The sequence below is a fragment of the Macrobrachium nipponense genome, chromosome 2, assembly GCF_015104395.2.
Source record: "Macrobrachium nipponense isolate FS-2020 chromosome 2, ASM1510439v2, whole genome shotgun sequence".
NCBI lineage: Eukaryota > Metazoa > Arthropoda > Malacostraca > Decapoda > Palaemonidae > Macrobrachium > Macrobrachium nipponense.
The window spans coordinates 168,343,207-168,362,455 of NC_087201.1; the positions used below are offsets into that span (position 1 = coordinate 168,343,207).

A 19,249-nucleotide genomic window follows, 5' to 3' on the forward strand; every position below is an offset into this window, starting at 1 on the left:
AGGTAAGTATGAACAAACTTAATTGTATTATAACAATAACATATTTATTGGGTCGGCCGCCAGTGGCGGACTTCTCAATCCTTAAGCCTTAGTTAAATATCCTTAACTTTGGCTAGGTTGATCAGGTGGTGATATATATTACTTCTTAGCCCTCACTGTATGGTCAATATGGTCTAGTCACATTGTGGTCACGCTCCCGTTGACAGATCATCTAGAGCGCACCAACTACACAGGTCACTACCTTGTTGGTAACTCTAGTAAAGCAGAAGCAGGCTTCGGTGACAGTAATCACGAAGTCAGCTATGCTAACAGGTAAGGAACCAAGATGTCAATCATCTACATGTATATGTTTCCTAAAATCCTTTTCTGTCTCTCCCACCGCCAAAGGTGGGATTCAGCTATATATATATCTGACAGGTAAGTTTCATGAACAAAATGATATTGTTAAGGTACAATAAAGTTTGTTCATACTTACCTGGCAGATATATATATTTAAAGTACCCACCCACCTCCCCTCAGGAGACAGTGGTGATAGAAAATCTGATAGAAAACGGGAATGGTTCCTGATACCTGCCTCCCAGCGGCGGGAATGGGTACTAACCACCCTACTCCCACTACGTGTGTCGTAAGTTTTTAGAAATTCTGTCGGACTTCAGAGAATACAGCTATAGTATATATATCTGCCAGGTAAGTATGAACAAACTTTATTGTATCTTAACAATATCATTTTTGTCTTCATTATATATTGTATTCTTAATTTGTCTCTCAAATTTTCTGCAAAATTGACAAAAAACTGGTATTCTGAGGAGTTGTAACTATATTTACATGTACTACAGCACATATTTTGTTCCTAGGCAATACAAAAAAGGGACTGCAAGTCAAGGATGAAAGATGGGAAGTAAGCATGCCCACTAATTACGTCAGGTATCACCCCACCAACAACAGCATTCACAGGATATGGGTCAGCCTTTGTCGATCTTGGTAAGGGTCAAGCATTTCCTTGTGTTTGTTATAAAGATATTTAGGATTTTAGAAGCAATTAGAAAACATTTTTTTGTTCAAATACAGCTTTATAATTTTAACTGTAGATTTCAACTAATGTCCCATCATTATCAGCCATCCTAAGTAACAGTTGATGTAGTTAATGGAATCAGTTTGAGGTGTTGGATGCTTGCAGTGTAAACAGATGTGTACAGGAGGGCAAGTACAAAGGCAAAGAGCAAATCTAATAAGAATTGAATTTAAGTTATGTCATAGATAGAGTAATGAGTAATAGATAATAATTTATACAGCTTGTGGTATTTTTTTCTTGTACTACTTACAATGATGTTCTCTTTTCAGGCAGTTGTTCAAAATGAGAGGCATGTCGAGACGTAAATGCTCATTTGTTTCTGGGTGCACTGTTATTACGTTGACCCTTTTATACCTGTCAGGTTTGTATCAATATGCCTTGACTTGGTCTTATGATTATTATTATATACATTGGGGACCAAGTGACCCGTTAGATTTTTTAATATCGCAGATCAAATCGGGTGATGCTGCAAAGGTTCCACCAGTTAACGAATTTCAATATTCCTATACTCATTCTTGTAAAGAAAAGTGTGAGGTTAATGATAATATTCGATTGATGTATGTGGTGAAATCAGCTGCACAAAACTTTGAGAAGCGCAAAAGCATACGTAATTCGTGGGGTTTTGAAAATAGGTTTTCAGATGTTGAAATTAGGACAGTTTTTCTACTTGGCACTTTACCTGGTAGGCCAGACCTGCAAGAGAAAGTGGGAAAAGAAAGTTCTAGCCACAAGGATATCATCCAGGCAGAGTTCATTGATTCATACTTTAATAACACACTCAAAACAATGATGGGACTACATTGGACTTTTCATAATTGTGCCAGAGTGAAGTATTTTTTTTTCGTAGATGACGACTATTACGTATCAACAAGAAATGTTTTGAGGTTCCTCAGGGATCCAGTCAATTACCCACAGTATTTAGAAAAATATGTAGTCCAAGCTGTGAATGAGTATAAGGAGGATCTGTTCGCAGGATACGTCTTCAGGAGTTCTCGACCAATCAGATGGATTTACAGTAAGTGGTACGTAACTTTGGACGAGTATCCTTATTCTCATTGGCCTCCTTATGTCACAGCAGGCTCTTATATATTATCACGTAGAAGTTTGGAGAGGCTGTATTTTGGAAGTATTTACACCAGTAATTTTCGCTTCGACGATATTTTCCTTGGAATGGCTGCTAAAAAAGCGGATCTCAAAATCTTTCACCATGACGAGTTTTATTTTTATCCCAGATCTTACGACACTGATGGTTACAAATGGGTCATAGCTTCTCATGGCTTTGATGAGCCAGAAAAGTTAATTGAAGTATGGAATGAACAAAGATCAGCTGGTAATTCGTAAACTTTCACGAACATGGAGAGAGTTTAACAAATGCCTTCTTTTATAACTGCTAATCAAGGCACGTCCTATTAGAATTTAAAAGTAATTTGCAGTGGTGTAATTATCCTGACATCCTTAGCATTTAGAGTGGTTGCTAATTCTTCCAACTTACATGAATGGGACATGGCTCACACTTTGATTTTTAAATTTTTTACTTTCATGTTTTGATTAGAAGGGCCCTTTTTGTATAGTGTTTTTCAAAAGTTTTTAATCTGTATTTATTTTCTATATTGTGTTTTTATTCTATGATTCTTTTGTGTTTCTGCACATTCTACTTAATTCTTTGCCCTATGGGGAAACATTACATAAAAGTTAGTAGAAGTGCAGTTCTTAAGAGGCTTGTGTCCATCAGTTTGATTCCTGCACTTTGTTTAGGAGCTAATGCTCTTTTGGAATAACAACTGGTAAAGAATTATCCAAATAAAATGATTAGGTCAAAGGGTTTATCAGTTGCCGGGACTGGTGAAGGATGAAATTTACCCTACTGAATGACACCGTATGTTTTAGAAAGAATTGAATGTGCAGGAAATGGAATTCATGTAAATACTTTCCCCTAAAATCAACTGTTTCATTTCAAACCTAATTTTATTTGGGCCTAGTCATTTTAAATAGAAGGACTGTTGGGATGTTCATATGTGAGATAATTTTTTAAGGATGAAGACCATCTCAAAAAGATAAAAAGTTTTAAGTGTTTTATGCAATAGGCACATTATTTTATTCAGTTAACAGTTTTTAAGTATTTTTATACAATCAGCTCATTATTTTATTCAGTTTGAAAGGGTGAGTAACTCAGCGGAGAGGAGAACAGCATACTGTTAGGAAGAATTGCCAGTAAGCAAATTATTTTCAAACTTCAAAGTGGTATATCTTGACTGACAGTTATAAATACGTACAGGTATTCGTAACATAAATTGTTGTATGTACCAGGTATTGACTTACTGTAATGTTGCAGTATTTTTATTTGGGACATTGCATTTTTATTATAGATTGTTGTTTTATTGCTCATGTTTTTAATTGTGCTGTCTTAAGTTGTGACACTCACTGGTCTGTTTTGAATGCTTCAGCGAAACATTAATAGTCGTTCATTTACAAAACTCAGTGTATGTGATTAAGTTTTATATTAAAGTGTGCAATATCCATCATTTTCTTGGTAGTAGAACAACCAGCTCTTAACTTAACAAGTGGATGTTTCAGGACCCCCAGGTGTCACAAAATCTGCATATGGGCAGTCCCCGGTTATTGCGGCAGTTCCTTTCCGACAGCTTAATGATAAGCAAAAATCTGCGATTTTTGGAGCTTATGGCACCGATAACCAGTTAATGGAGCCCCTGTTAGGCATGTATTGGCACCAATACTCTATTATTGGTGCCAATAACTGGAGCTTGGCACATTATGGCGCCAAAAATTGCTGATTTTCACAAAGCACCATAAAACCGGATCTCCAATAACCAAGACCACCGATAACCGGGGGCTGCCTGTATTTCCTAATTACTTGTATAGTGGGTCCCCGTATTCACGCTCTCCGGATTCGCTGCGAATTTCTCTCTGGACCATATCTACCCATTATTTAAGGGAAATTTGCTTATTCGCTTTAGTTTTCTACATGAAATATGCAGAAATTCCTGATTTTTTTTTTTTTTTTTTTTTTTTATTTAATCATAAAATGCACTTTTTGTGATAAAACTATTCAAAAAACCAGGTATACAAATTTTTAGCGGGTTTTTCCTGAGTTTTACCTACCAAAATAGGCTGTTTTCAGCATTTTTATTGGAGTTCCAACTACAATTCGCGGATTCTAACTTAGCGTGGGTGTCAGGTGCACATATCCCGCGAATACGGGGGGACCACTGTATACAAGGAATTAGAAAATATGTATAATAAGGGTATTTGCATATGTATACATAAGCTACCCACATCTTCCCGTATGCAGTATGTACTGTAAATCTTCTCTAGGTTACAGTATCACCTCAGCTTAATAGACTTCAAATTATCGACTGGATATGTTTGAGTCTAGAAGACTTATCAGTTGCCAAAATGAACATTTAACACTTGCCTATGAGTATTTAAAACCTGTTGTGTAGCTTTTTTTTTTATTTCCCAGTGTATCTAACCCATTGTGTGTGTCTACCTCATGAAGAGCTGCCTCTTTATATCAAATTGCAATCTGATATGTCTGTGCTTATGCAAGCATACTAAAACCACTGTTTGTATAGTTCATGAATTTTTCACCCTGATCATCGGGCATGTTTCTGCTATGCTACATTTTCTGTCTTATGAATGACTCTTGAATCATATTAATGTTAAGTTTTGATTTGATGATAAACACCTTATCTGTGTATATGGAGATTCATTCATTTATTTCCAGGCCTTAGAATGAAAGTTAATTATCAAAGATATGCATCAGGGCATATTCTTTTGACTACATGTCCAGGAAAATACACAATTTATTTTGGACTTAATTCTCAACTTGTAGTTTATAGTCAGTAATGAATAACATGCACATACAGATGCTTTAAAACATAATTATTAATTTGAATGCTAATATGTACGTACCTGTATTTTAATAAAAAAAAAATGTGATGTAATCATGAATATAATCAATATGCATACTAAGCTCATATGAAAGGGACAGTGAAGAAATTTTTGATGTTGTAATTTACTGTGAATAATATATAACGAGAGAGAAGAAACAATAGGGATTTTTGCACAGTAGTTACACCGCCTCTGAGGTATTGCTGAGGCTATACTGCCTGGTCATCATTACCTGACAGATACATTACTTAATGTGAGGTGAGACCCCATACAGTTCATTAAGATGAGGTGCCACTTTATATTACGTATGTAAACATGTAATATATTACTTATTTCTGTATTAGGCTCAAACCCTGGTCTTTCAAATAAAAGCCCAGGGATCTACATATGTAGGTCAGTTGGTAGTGCCCTGGCCTTTAATTTTAGAGAATGGGGTTTGATTGTGATGCGAGTCAGAAATTTGTGTACGCAAGTTGCTGTTATAGTGTTTTGTTTAAGGAATATACTGTAATGACATGTAAAAGGAAACATTCATTACTCAGTATTGTCGTAATTATTACAGCTTTTAACTAATGTATAATCAAAACATGCTGTCTTTTATTTAAGACTTATGTTGCTTCCATATACGTACTACTGTAGTGACCTGGAAGGGAAACTGTAAACATAGAATGAAATAATGTACAGAATATTGTATCATATAGTATCCATCAGCTTGTTTTCAATTCCACATAAGTGAAGGGCTGACTGTATGGAATTTGACTCAGAAGTTACTTTGCCAGTGAACTTTTAAGGTGCATTGCGTCTTCCCAGTACTTAGGTACCTTGTACATGATTGCTGTTCAGTCTCATACCAGGTAGAGGGTAGGCATACATTTGCCAATCAGGTGTTCATGTTGCCAAACCACAATTCAAAAGTTTTTGGTTTTTTGTTACAGTTCTTTCCATCTTGAAAGATGATAGAATGGGAGAAAGTCTTGTATTTGTATTAAGACACTTTTTAAGACTTTGTGTATAACTGTGTGTAGTTTTTATCCCGTGTGTGTTTTTCTTTTTAAAGTTTAAATTATTTGTTGTTATTTGTACATGAAAAGATACCATAAGTGTACTATTTACAATAGATATGATCACAATCCATAAGCAAAAAACAATTTGTTACATTTAATTGTAAATTCTTTTAGCATTAATTTTAGAAAAAGGGAATACATAATATGTATAAAGCAACTCAACAAAGTCAGAGTCATGGAGGCTATACTAATAAGCCCAAAAATAATGTATACCCTCAACCACTCAGTCTTGTTACTGGAATAGAAAATGAATTGTACAACATCCTTGTCACCTGGCCCTATTTTTTTAAAAGAATCATACTTCTCAGTTTTACTTAAATGTGAAATTAACTAAGCTAATACGAGGTGAATTGTATATGTAGGCTGGTAGAATTTGCGGTTTTAAAAGTTGCTCTTATTGAAGTATTATTATAGTATTAATAATACCATCATATTGTGCTTGCTATCACCACAACTCATACAAGTTAAACCAGTGACATTCTTGATTCAACTCTAGTTGGAAGGAAATAGCAGTTGATGGATTAGCTAGCAAGATGATATATCAAGTTGTACTAGTAAACCACTGAGATAGCGATGTAGACAGAAGTAGACTGTAACATCCGTGTGTTTTAATGATACAACTCACTGGACTCAAAAAGAGCTCTTAAGATATGTTTCTGAAAGCCTTGACTGGGAGAGGTTTGATGATTTATAGCAATGCTTTTTGATAGCCAGGACAATAGAAATTAGGAGTTTCTTGAATATTCAAGACTGCTCCAATTTCAATATGTTTTATTAGTAAGATTCAATATCAGCAGTTACTTGGGAGCTTTGGCAAGTGAGCTCATGTGAAAACGGCATATTATATATGCCAGAAATCTCCTCAATAATCCATGAATGAAGAAACAAAAAAATTTTGGAGTTATGGAAATAGAATTCCAGTGCTTGATAGTAGAGGGGTAACCAACTCTTTTGTTGTTGGTTGAACTGCTTAATTAAGGTAATGGAAATATGAGATGGCTGTAGCAGTCTTATAAATATGACTCCTGCAAGTCACTCATAGTATTCATTCACAGCCAGTGTTTTAGAAGAAGGCCAAAATTTTTGAAAAATGTTAATGGAGGTCAGGCAATCTTAAATTTTGTGCTTGCGACAAAATGACGAGGTATTTAGTACAGGGTATTTATTGCGTAAGATGCTAGTTGATCACTGTGTAGAATTATAGACGTGATGATTAGTCTATATATGGTTGTGAGATTGTTTATTTAGCATACTGTAAGTGTTGTATATGGCTAGGTAGGTTGTATGTGCAAAAACCAAATTCCTGTACTATTAACTTTTTTTAATATGAATTTATCAGCCACTATAAGTAAAAGACTGTTTCTCCTTCCCACCTTTTAAGTCTTTTTCCCACTTATTTTTATCTTCTTGAAGATAGTTTGTACACCTTAAATTTTGTTGTAGCTCCATTGTGTTAAGCATGAACTTAGTTTGTACAGTCCTTAAATTGTTGTAGCTCCATTGTGTTAAGCATGAACTTATTTTATGCTTTTCACTAGATGCTGGTGAGGAACACAAGAATTTTATCATTCTTTGTTGATCTTTTTGCATTAGAAAGCAAAAAGGAGATTGTATTGGTAAAGTAGATAGGTTTGGATGTATTGATGAAATAGTAGGTAGGTTTGGAGGATGTATTTTTATTTTTTCTCTTTCTGTCCATGTTTTTCATTTCATGAAACTACTTAAAGTATTTCAGTACAAACTGTAGCTAGGATTGTGTTATACTGTACCTCAGAAACCTGTAAAGCATTCCCGTTCTTACCTGCCCTTCCAATTATTTTAACAAGAAGGTAATAGTCTTAGTACTTCATATCCTTATTTGTTGACATTTGGAAGTTATCTTCCTAGGACTTTGTACAGCTATGAAGGATGTATATATTTTTTCACCCAATTTGAGAATTTTGGATGCATGCATTTCTTGATGATCAATGTGTGCTATGTACTGGTATTTTTGCTCTCAATTTTGTTGGTTCATCAATTTTAAGTAAGTTCACTTATAAATTATTTTCTGTAAGTTTTAGAAAATATTGTCAAGAGCTTCAGTGTAGATCCCCTGTTTATTGAGGGGAAATTTCTTTGCAATCTGTCATTTTTTGTATGTACGTATTCTTCATCAAGTTTGCAAGAAGAGATTTTACCTTTTGAACAATTTTTCTTTTCAAATTTAATTTATTCGGTAATATTGTAGCTCTCCACTGTGTTTTGTCTCTTATTTTTAATTCTTCAAACCTGATAACAGGATATAATTGAAATATGTGTGTATGTACTATTAAAAAGGCTCACCAACCTCTCCCTTGCATGTTCATGCAAACTTAGCAGTACGTATGTAAGTTTTATGGATACAGATGACCATTTGTAAATATCTGCTATGTTTATTTATATTATCTAAAGGATATCAAACACCATGACATTAGTGCCACAGTCTGACCTTAATAGCCTCTTAGGATGAGATGAGAAGGTACAGCTTTGAATTGAGAAACCATAGAGAGAGGCATTACATACTGAACTTTTGCCAAAGCCAAAGAATGTTAATGCTAAGAAAAATGTGTAAGAACCCCAGAGAGAAGCTGATGGATGATATTAGAGAAGAGGATTTCACTATCAGCTAGATGAGGCATTCTTAACACACCCTGCAAACTGATTTTGACAGTGAAGGAAAAAAAGTAGTAGTCGAAAGAATGAAAACATGGAAATAAAAAAAATGAAGAGGTTAGAAAGGAGCATGGTGGTGGCTTTGATATACGTCATCAAAAAATGATAGTGGAAACAGCTAAAAGTAAAATAAACCAAAGGCAATCAGAAGTACGTTTGTGACATTCAGGGAAGGCTTTATATTGAGAGAATCAGCAGTTTTATCTGGAAATACAGAAAGCAATTCAAGAGAAGAGAGCCTTCAAGCTCTGTAAGAAGATAGAGAGGTACTCATTGAGAGAAGAGAGAGGCTAGAAGACAGTTAGCATGGCAAAGGGAATGATTAGAGAGGATTGAATTCAAAATCTCACTGTAGAAGAGAGAAAATAAGATAATATTCAGGATAGTCAACTGGGGGAGATAGAAGGAAACGGTGTGAAAGGGTAAAGTATATAAAAGACATGAATGTAAGTGAAGTTGAAGGGAAAGAAATAATGGAACAGTGGGATTAGACTTTTGGAAGTACTATAGTCATAATAAAAAGAATGAATATAAACTGGAGGATGTTGCCAAGACAAACCAAGAGAGATTATAAGAGAGCCAATTGAAAAATTAAAAGAGGAAAGCCTCGGAGGCATTTTGGAATAACTGGCTACTGTTACCTAAAAATCCTGGTAAAGGATAGGACAAGAACAAAAGTGGAGAAAAAAAAGTTAAATTTTTTATTCATACGGACTAGGGTCCGCACCTCCCAGTCCCACTACGTAATTTCTTGCAGTTGGTGGACCATGGGATTTGCCCACTTCTTTTAGCTGATGGCATTTTTCTCCTTCTTTTTTAGAGGGACTAAACTGTTTGAGATGTTTTCTTGTCTACTTATTCATTTTTTTCTTTTCTTAATAAGTAAGCTCTACTCTTTCTGCATTTCCCTTACCACCTCTTACTTCTGCATAGTAAACACCATAATCTTTGGAAGCTTGGATTTCATGTCAATGGCCCCTGTGGTGGGCTTGTTCCATATGAACAGGGTTCATCATCTAAATAATAATAATGATGATGATGCACAAAAGAGCTAATTACATTAGCAGGGAAAAATATTTATTTTTAGGAAAAAATGTGTTTGGTGGTATTTCGTGACTTCAAAGTATTATTTAATGGCTGAACTGTGGAAGATGCCTTATTATGATGTACAATAATAAGCATGAAGTTAACAGTATTTGGATTAGGTGGTTCATTTTTAAGCTTAAACGCTGTGTAGCTGCTTATGACCCCATATACATTTATGTAATTATATATGTTTGGAAGTTGATAGGAATAATTTTTAAAGCTTTTTAAAATGATATTTTATGTAACTGTTGTATCTGATCGTGTAGATGCGTGGTCTTTGGCCACTCTTCACGTGATATACGCACGCGTTGCCAGATCTCACAAGATTCCTTGCCTTCATCTGAGATTTAACCGGATCCAGCTAGGCACTAGAAATTATCGTATTGTTAAAACCGTAGGTGGTTCATTTTTAAGTTTAAGCGCTGTGTAGGTGCATATGACCACGTATACATTTATGTAATTATATATATGTTTGGAAGTTGATAAGGACAATTTTTAAAGCTTTTTAAAACTATATTTTATGTAACTGTTGTATCTGATCGTGTAGATGTGTGGTCCTTGACCACTCTTCACCCGATATATGCACGCGTTGCCAGATCTCACAAGATTCCTTGCCTTCATCTGCGATTTAACTGGATCCAGCTAGGCACTATTGTTAAGACCTTAGTTGTAGCTATGAAAAATACAAATTGTCTTGGAAAATTTATCATTTTTAATTGTTTTAAATATCACGCAAGACAGTATTGTATCAGTTTTGAAGAAAAAAGTTAAAATGGACAAGTTGTGAATTAATATTTTTTTTATAACTTCTTAAGGTTAAGATATTGTAGAGAAAATAAAGTTATGGATTACTATTATAGAAAGCAGAAGCTTAGTGTTAATTTTCTCTCTTCATCTCACTATTATAATGTGTTGGGAAAGAGTTACATATAGGTTTGTACTTAAATTATGTATAAATTTGTATTTTTCATGTATTTTTTATTTTACATATTTTGTCAGAAGTGTTTTATCTGTTATGTATAGTATTATATACATTATCCTTGTTTCATTGAAAGTTTTTGATTGAGTTGAGGCATTTTAGGTGATGTCATTTTGAAAGTGTGTCGTTCTTTAAGTTTGTGACCGTTGGTTTACATTTTGATTACTTGACAGTGTAGGAGGAAATTTAATAATTGGTGATAATAGTGACATAGCTTATCACCAGGTACTATTGGACTTTCATGATCTGTTCTCTCCATGTTCTCATGTCCTAACGGAACGTATCATCATATCATTATGTAGTTAAAATGTAATAGGTTTATTTGCAAATGTCATTTAGACATGCAGGGTCCTTTTTTGCATTTGTATACAATGCCTTTTTTTGTTTTCAAAAACTAGTGTTTTTGATATATGATTTTATTTATGTAACTGGTAAGTTGCGCACTGGATCTGTGATCTAGGATTGTGTAGTATGGTTGTTTTGTTATATAAAAGTACTACTGTCAAGGTAGTCTTAAGAAAGTTTATGTTGATGTACCACAACTAAATGCATTAGAGATCTGTACAGCATTTTATTTTATTTAATCATTTTTTCTATGCGTTGACATGTTTTGGCTTAGCATAAAAATTCTGCGCAGCTCTCTAATGCATTTAGGAGCATGGTAATTTACTTGTTTTACTACCTATATATTTTGAATTTCTGAGACCATTTTCATTGCAAAATAACCCTTATTTTGACATCCTCTGAACAACATTTGGTAAATCATGCTGTTGACCATAATTTCTTTCAAGTGAAGTAATTGGTTTTTAAGCAGATTTTTAAAGTATGAGGATTTTGTTGAAAGTTATTGGATACCATTTTAATTTTAATATTGAAGACAAAACCTTTGGGCCAGTGTTGAATGCCGAGTATTATATCGCCTGGTTGAACCGTTGTGCACAATGATAACAACAATAGTTCTAACAAGTAATATTAGCAGGCTTAATTCAAGTGAATGTTTCAGAGTGATTGTTCAGATATACAAAAAAATTTGTTTTTCCCATTGACAGTTGCACAAGGAAAGGTGCTTGCTTGTACAGTATTCCTAAAATTAGTTGAATGTAGGTATAATTAAAAAATAATTTTTCTAAGCTAAATATTGATTATTCCCAAATTAGTTTGCTTCATATATTTTTGAAATATACTACAACATCTGGTAGTAGTCAAACTTATTTAGAAGTCAATGGTTTTCTCTCCAGCTACAGTGATTTTGGGCCTGAAAAACATTTACCCTTGAAGGTATGCAGAATATGATTTTATTGTATTTGGTCATTAATTTTAAAACCACAACATTTCAGTCACTTTTAAGAGCTTTGTCAATTCAAAGTTTGAAATTTGTTTGGATGTTAGGAAGACATATATTATATGGAGTACCATTATGTATTTATTAAATACGTACTAATCAGAATCAAAGAGCATTTGGCTTAAAAACTGTGAGAGACAAATGTTATGATACTCTTTTAATTTATCTTTGTGCTGGAAATGTTTCCAGCAAATAGATATGTATGAAGTAGCTGTCAGAATAAACTGTAGAAAAGGTAAGTGTTGTAACTGTGTAATGAACACAGACCTCCTGTGTTGTAAATTAAGTAGTAGTACTTACTGTATATCATGCCTGTAATGTCAGCTGGCTGACTGCTGCATAAATGTGATACCTGTAGGAAAATATAAATGGTGAAATTACATGTTAGTGGCTCAAGAACTACATTTTTTTTAATTAAATGTGTACTGTACTAATTAATGATAGTAGTGAAGAATACCTAGTTATAATGAAAGCAATAGAAAGGCTATTACTTAAGAAAGATGAACATTTCATGATTTTTTTATGGTATGTAAAGAGATTGGATTCTTCCAATAGCATATTTTTAAATTTAGTTGTAATCAGCAACTAAAGAATATTGGAGTGGGTATCAAAATGTGTACTAGTGTTGGTACAATAAACTATGTACTATCTGTGTTGTGGTTTTACTGATACTCGAAGTTTATCATGCTGTTATGTCGGGTAGTAAGCAGATTGGATTGTAAGTTTCCAAGAGTATTTCCTGTTTGAAAATGTCAGGAAGCTCAAGAGGTTAATATATCAACTGGTAAATATTATGCTTAGATGTCTTTAGACACCTTCACTATAGTCTCTCAAATGCCTACAATCATTACGGTTTGGCCAGATGGACAAAGCAGCGCAGCTACATCTGTTTAGCCTTTTGAATATTTCTCTTAAACGTTAACCCCTTATCTATGATTTTGTCCGAGACCTGTCATTTACTTTTGTTTCTACTTTGGTATTTCATACTGTCCTGTCACAATGGCAGCTATAATGTAGTACAGTAGTTCTGAAAGTATTAAAGTAGGTAGTTTAAGATGAACTAAGTAAAGTGACCACTGGCCTTCTAAATGCCCTGTGCTGACACATGTAGTGGAAACTGCACAGGTCAAAAATTATGCCACTTTTTTTTTTTTTTTTTTTTTTTTTTTTTTTTTTTAAAGGTTTCCAATGGAAATATATGGTTTACTTAAGTTATTTTTAACACAGGTACAGTTTTTAAAAATGTGACTAAGTAGGCTCATCTTAGCCCATATGTACTTTTATCATAACAATGAAACATTTGTCAACAAGGAAATTCTTATTCACCCCACCCTGGTGGTCTTAGAGTGTTTGACAGACTATAGCTATTCTTTAGACTGATACCCAAGAAAAGTGCACTGAAAAAATAGAAAGAGTAATACTGAATTATCTTTCATCATACTTCAGTCACTTAATAGAAATACACAGCAATGGAGAAAGGATTACAGGAAATTATGGTGGTCTACAGTTCCATAATCCACAACTGATGTGACTGTAGCAAGTCCCATTCTTAGCTAGTACTACTCATTTAACATGGTAAAGAACAACTTACTGAAGGCACATTGCCTAAGTGTGAAGTACATATCTGCATTGTGTTAACATCATGTGACAGGTGAGAGGGCTCAGTAACTGTTGAAATTTCCTTTAGGTGTTACAGTAATTTAGGCACAAGTGTGGATATTTCCAGCACCAAAATTCACTGCTTCAACAAAAAGGAAAATATACCAGTAGCTGAGAATGACATTCACAAATTCTCTGAAGCAGTGGAGTTTAATGAAACTGATGGTAGAATATCCAAGGGGGTACCTCGTAGTGACAAATCATCAAAGACAAAAGGTCTAAGACTGATAAGCCAGATCAAAATTTCAAACCGAAAGTTTATTTATATAAAACACTGACGAGGTCACACCATCATCAGTCGTGAGGAAAACCACAAGTGCCTTGAAAGGGAGAAAAGTAAACAACCTAATTTCAGGTTAAAAAAAAAAAGATAACATTCCAGCCATTGCTGAAATGTTAATTGTCTCAACTCTTCAAACAAAAGTCAAGAACTAAACTTTAAATTAATGGTATTATGAACAAGACCAACCAAACAATCAGGATAACAGTCCAAAAAATATACTAATATAAAAGAGAAAGTATAAACCCCTGGTGAACAGAATTGCAAAAATAATGAAACCCCATACCTAATGGTCCACCATTTATCATGTTCTTTTGTGGAAATGTGCCTTTCTACTAACAGAAAGAACACTGAATAAATCATGTAGGGGAGTTGTGCCATCAGTGCACCTCACAGTTTACTGTAGACATAACATAAGGTTAGGCAGTCCCCAGTTTACGGCGGGGGTTCTGCCAAAAATCGCTGTAACCCGAAGCATTGTGAGCTATATGCCAAAAATCGCTGTAACCCGAAGCATCATGAGCCATATGCCAAGGAACACTGTAACCCAAAGCATTATGAGCTATATGCCAAAAATTGCTGTAACCCGAAGTATTGTGAGCTATATGCCAAAAATTGCTGTAACCCGAAGCATCATGAGCCATATGCCAAGGAACACTGTAACCAAAGCCATTTTATGAGCTTATATTCCAAAACCAAAAAATTGCTGTAACCCGAATATTGTGAGCTATATGCCAAAAATCGCTGTAACCCGAAGCATTGTGAGCTATATGCCAAAAAACGCTGTAATCCAAAGCATCTTGAGCCATATGCCAAAAAATGCTGTAACCCAAAGCATCTTGAGCCATATGCCAAAATTCGCTGTAACCTGAAGCATCTTGAGCCATATGCCAAAAATCGCTGTAACCCAAAGCATCTTGAGCCATATGCCAAAATTCGCTGTAACCCAAAGCATCTTGAGCCATATGCCAAAAATCGCTGTAACCCAAAGCATCGTGAGCCATATGCCAAAAACCGCTGTAACCCAAAGCATCTTGAGCCATATGCCAAAAATCGCTGTAACCCGAAGCATCGTGAGCCATATGCCAAAAAAACGCTGTAACCCAAAGCATCTTGAGCCATATGTCAAAAATCGGTGTAACCCAAAGCATCTTGAGCCATATGCCAAAAATCTGCATCATGTGCGCCGTAAGACGAAAATCGCTGTAACCTGGAGTATCATAAGGGTAATAAATATAACTTGTGCCGTTAACGTCCATAAGTCTTGGTACCGGCACCGAAAAATCTGGGTTATCAGCTTTCATTGTGCAACTGCTAGGTGTTTCTTATGCTGCACTTTTAAAACCCTTTTCCTCTCTATTTCCCTTTCAGCGCTGGATGACCTCACAGTCCAGCACTTGGCCTAAACTTTATATTCCAATTCCATCGGCAATTAAGTACTACTTTATTCCCGCAAGATCACCAAGTGACCGCATAAAGGATTGGGAACCAGAATTACCAGGAATGATGAGCCAAAACAAAATCACCAATCATCAGTATGAAACAGTAGGTAATATTCTTGAATACAACACTGACCAAGCTGAAAGATGGGAAACAGGTTCTCAATGACTCCATGAGCCTATTTGGCCCCAGAAATGTTTTCATGGGGGAGTGAGACCATTTTTTACGTGGAGTAATGGATTTTTATTTTGTTTTTCGAGGGTATACTATAAAGGCGTTCTGGGCTGCTGCCTCATACTTCTGTGCCTGCTATCAATAACTCCCGTGAGATGCAGGCCTTGCTCAGGTAGCTAATACTTTTTTATGCTTCATCTTCTAGGTTTAACTTACATCCTCGAGTCAAATCACGCCAATCCTGATGTAAATAGTGTCCAAGGTGAGTTTGGAAAATATGAAACGCTGTCAGTGCACCCTCATGCGGTGCACTGTTGGCATTACTTAAGGTTCTTTGCAGCGTGCCTTTGGCCCTTAGCTGCCACCCCTTTCATTACTTTAACTGTACCTCCTTTCGTATTATTTTTCTCCTATCTTACTTTCCACCCTCTCCTAACAATTGATTTATAGTGCAACTGAGAGGTTTTCCTCCTGCCATTTTCGTTTCAGCACTGAATGACGTCATAGGTCCCAGCGCTTGGCCTTTAGCATAAATGTTATATTCAATTCAATTCAGTAGGAAACGCTGGTTGTGCTAGGTGATTTCAATGCAAAAATGTAAGTGAGACAAAGAGATGGCATTGTTGAAAGCTTTGGTGTCCCTGGAGTGAAATATGACACTGAAATCTTGTGAAAATGTGCAGTGGGAGAAACTGGTGGATGATACACTAGGTCTTGAGCTGAAGGTTCATAGTAAGGTTTGTTTGTTTAGTTGATGCAAAACTTGAGTCTGATTGAAACAGTGAAAATGGCTGAGTGTATACTTAATTTTCATGAGAAGGAAGTGAAAATAGCATATGAAAAATTTAAAAAATGTGCTAAGAGTTAAAAGATGCAAAGGTGGAAGAAGTCCAACTAGGAATGATTATAAGTATACATGGGCGGGAAGAGGTGAGATAGTAAGAAGTTTAGTGACAAAGAAATCGAGGTTCGACAGAAGCGATTATGGACAAGTAATAAAGGGAGGAATGAGAGGACAATCAAGAATACATGAGAGAGAGAAAGAAGGCAAGCAAGTCATGAAAGCAGAAAGTGAGCGAGAACATTGCACGAAAAGAAAAATTCTATATTGAAAAGGAAGTGAAAGCGGAGAGAAATGTAAATGATCAAGATTGGATCTCAAAAGGGCTAATTAAGATGTGCTGCCTTAAGCGTATTTATCCCAGGGTCGGTGGGGTGCTATGTTTAAGGTTGGCTGAATGTGGAATATAGCGAAAAATATAAAATATGATACGAATATGTTTACATTTGTGTAAAGGTTTACAGGTATTACAGAAATCTAGGAAATGCACTTAACACTACATTGCTAATCAGGGAGGGATAAGCTAGAATTTTCGATGAGAAAATAAGACATAATGAATTAGTAGGTAGGCCTAGCGATAGGGGAAGAGCAAAAGTGTTTAGATGAGGAATAGGGTGTGTGGATCAAGTGTTTGTGAAACAGCTATAGGTTCGAAAAGACTTGAAGATCGAATTATCAGAGGCTGTATAAGGGGCTTTTGGGATGTGCGATGCAGAAAATAAGTTGTAGAGAGCAATTAAAGAGACTTGGAAGTGAAGCATGTGTTCCATATAGACAGGAGAGACACTAGGTATAGTTTAAAGGTGGCACTAAGACAAGGACATGTTTTGTCTTCATGACCACGGAGAGAATTATGCTACGAGTTACTGAAAAGAAATAAGTTAATTAAAAGTTAGAAGTTGTGTATACGAAAACTGGTCATAAAAGGACTTTGAAATTATTGGTGTTTATTGGTGAGAGAGTACGGACTAGGGTTACTAAGGTTAGAAAAATTAATAAATAGGCCAGCAAGATCCTGAAATTGCTTTCCACAGGATAGGATTGAGAGTAAATGTTAGCATGAGTACAGTTACGAAGATAATGGAAATGAGGAAGATAGAGCAATGAATATTATTAATAAGGATGATTGAGTAATGCGCATAACTAATTTTGTATGTTAGATTTTAAGCATAAGTATAAATGATAACTGTAGGATAAGAGGAGAGATGCAGAATCGATACAGCGAGAAAGTTAGCAGGCTTCAACTAGAACCTATAAAATGATTTTTTTAAAGCCAAATTCAAGAAGCAACCTTTACGAAAAAAAAGTGGGCTAAGATAAATCTCTTAACTACACTTAATAATAAGGATTTCGCCCAGGGGAAAACTCATAATTAAAAGTATTTAATAAAACAAATCTGAACCCTAACAGATCTACAGATGCGGCTGCAGACTGCAGAGCGCCCTACGTTTTAACGGATGTAAAGTGCAAAGTGCACAGGTGAGTCAGGGCTGGGTGGATATACCTGTGTCTTGTAAGAACTTGTAGACCGATACCCTCGGGATACAATAGTTGTACAGAGGGGACCTTTCAAGATGACCTTTAGGTCATTTCCTTTGCTCCTGTCAGTTTCCTTCACCATTTAAGGAATCTCAATTAAAAACTAAGAGGGATTAAACTGGGAAGTGATTATCTAATATATAATGGACTCTGTCAACGGAACGCTGGAAAACAAGTCGCGAAAGAAACAGTTATAGTACATAGATATCTGATAAAAATCAGATAGACGGCTTAAAGTCCTTAACAGGGGAGTGTCAGAAATCCCATTTCGCAGAATACCGAGAAATGAAACAGTATAAGCAGTCTCCACTGCAATGGTGTGAAGGTCACCAAATGGCCAGAGGCATAGAATAAATTTACACCACCATACTCTGCATGTACTCGTATGTGCGTTTGTTTGCGCGAGCGCGCGCAAATTTGTTTGTGTACGCTTGTGTTAAGATTAATTTTATATCTTTCATTAGCTTTAAAGAGAGTTAACATTGACGTGTTTACACTATTTCTTCCTACAGTAACTAACGAAGAGTGAATAGGAAAAACAAACACCAGCAAATGCCTTGTTTCTCTTCCTATTCTTCGTTGCGACTAAAAAAAAAACAACAACATTGCGAAATGTGCGATAGGAGTTTGTTTATCATCTTTATTATCACCAGGCAGAGACAAAACGACTCTGGCGATATCTGCAGAATTAGTCCAAGTAACTCCTCAGCTGTTGAGAGAGAAAAATGACAATTGTGGCTACTTTGTTTGTTTTTGCTGCAAGCGAGTTTCATCTTTGATGATGACTTAATGTACCTAATCAAGAAAATGGGAATATGTGACCTTGAGAAACGCGTACAAAAACTCAAATTCCCCAGTGCTGGGAGATACGTCAGTTTCGTCATTCACGATCGTTTAAAAAGAATGCACATTAATTCTAATTGCCAAAACATTTCCATAGCAACAGAGCTTTGTGTTTTACCTTTTTCTTCAAATTACGCATTTCAGTCGCCTAATTACTTGAAAAAACAAAAATCTGTAACGCTGCGGAAATAGAAATAATTAATTTTTTTTCAATGAGTAATAATCGTCAGGATATTATTTTTCCGGTGGAAAATGAGGAAATAATGGAGAGATAAAGAAAGTAGTGCATTTTAAGAGACCTTCTGAAGAAGGAGCGCGGACGTAAAA

The 19,249-nt window shown here is 35.3% G+C and overlaps 1 protein-coding gene across 3 annotated transcripts in view; it reads left to right on the forward strand.

Moving 5' to 3' along the window:
• The window catches only part of LOC135221122 (beta-1,3-galactosyltransferase brn-like), a 42,759-nt gene extending 29,961 nt beyond the window's left edge, over positions 1 to 12,798 (forward strand). For all 3 annotated transcript variants that reach the window (XM_064258944.1, XM_064258943.1, XM_064258941.1), the window contains 2 exons: positions 855 to 981; positions 1,342 to 12,798. In XM_064258944.1, the coding sequence (XP_064115014.1) occupies positions 905 to 981; positions 1,342 to 2,413 (1,149 nt within the window). In that variant the 5' untranslated portion in view covers positions 855 to 904 and the 3' untranslated portion in view covers positions 2,414 to 12,798. The remainder of the gene's footprint in view (positions 1 to 854; positions 982 to 1,341) is intronic.
• The last annotated feature ends 6,451 nt before the right edge of the window (positions 12,799 to 19,249 follow it).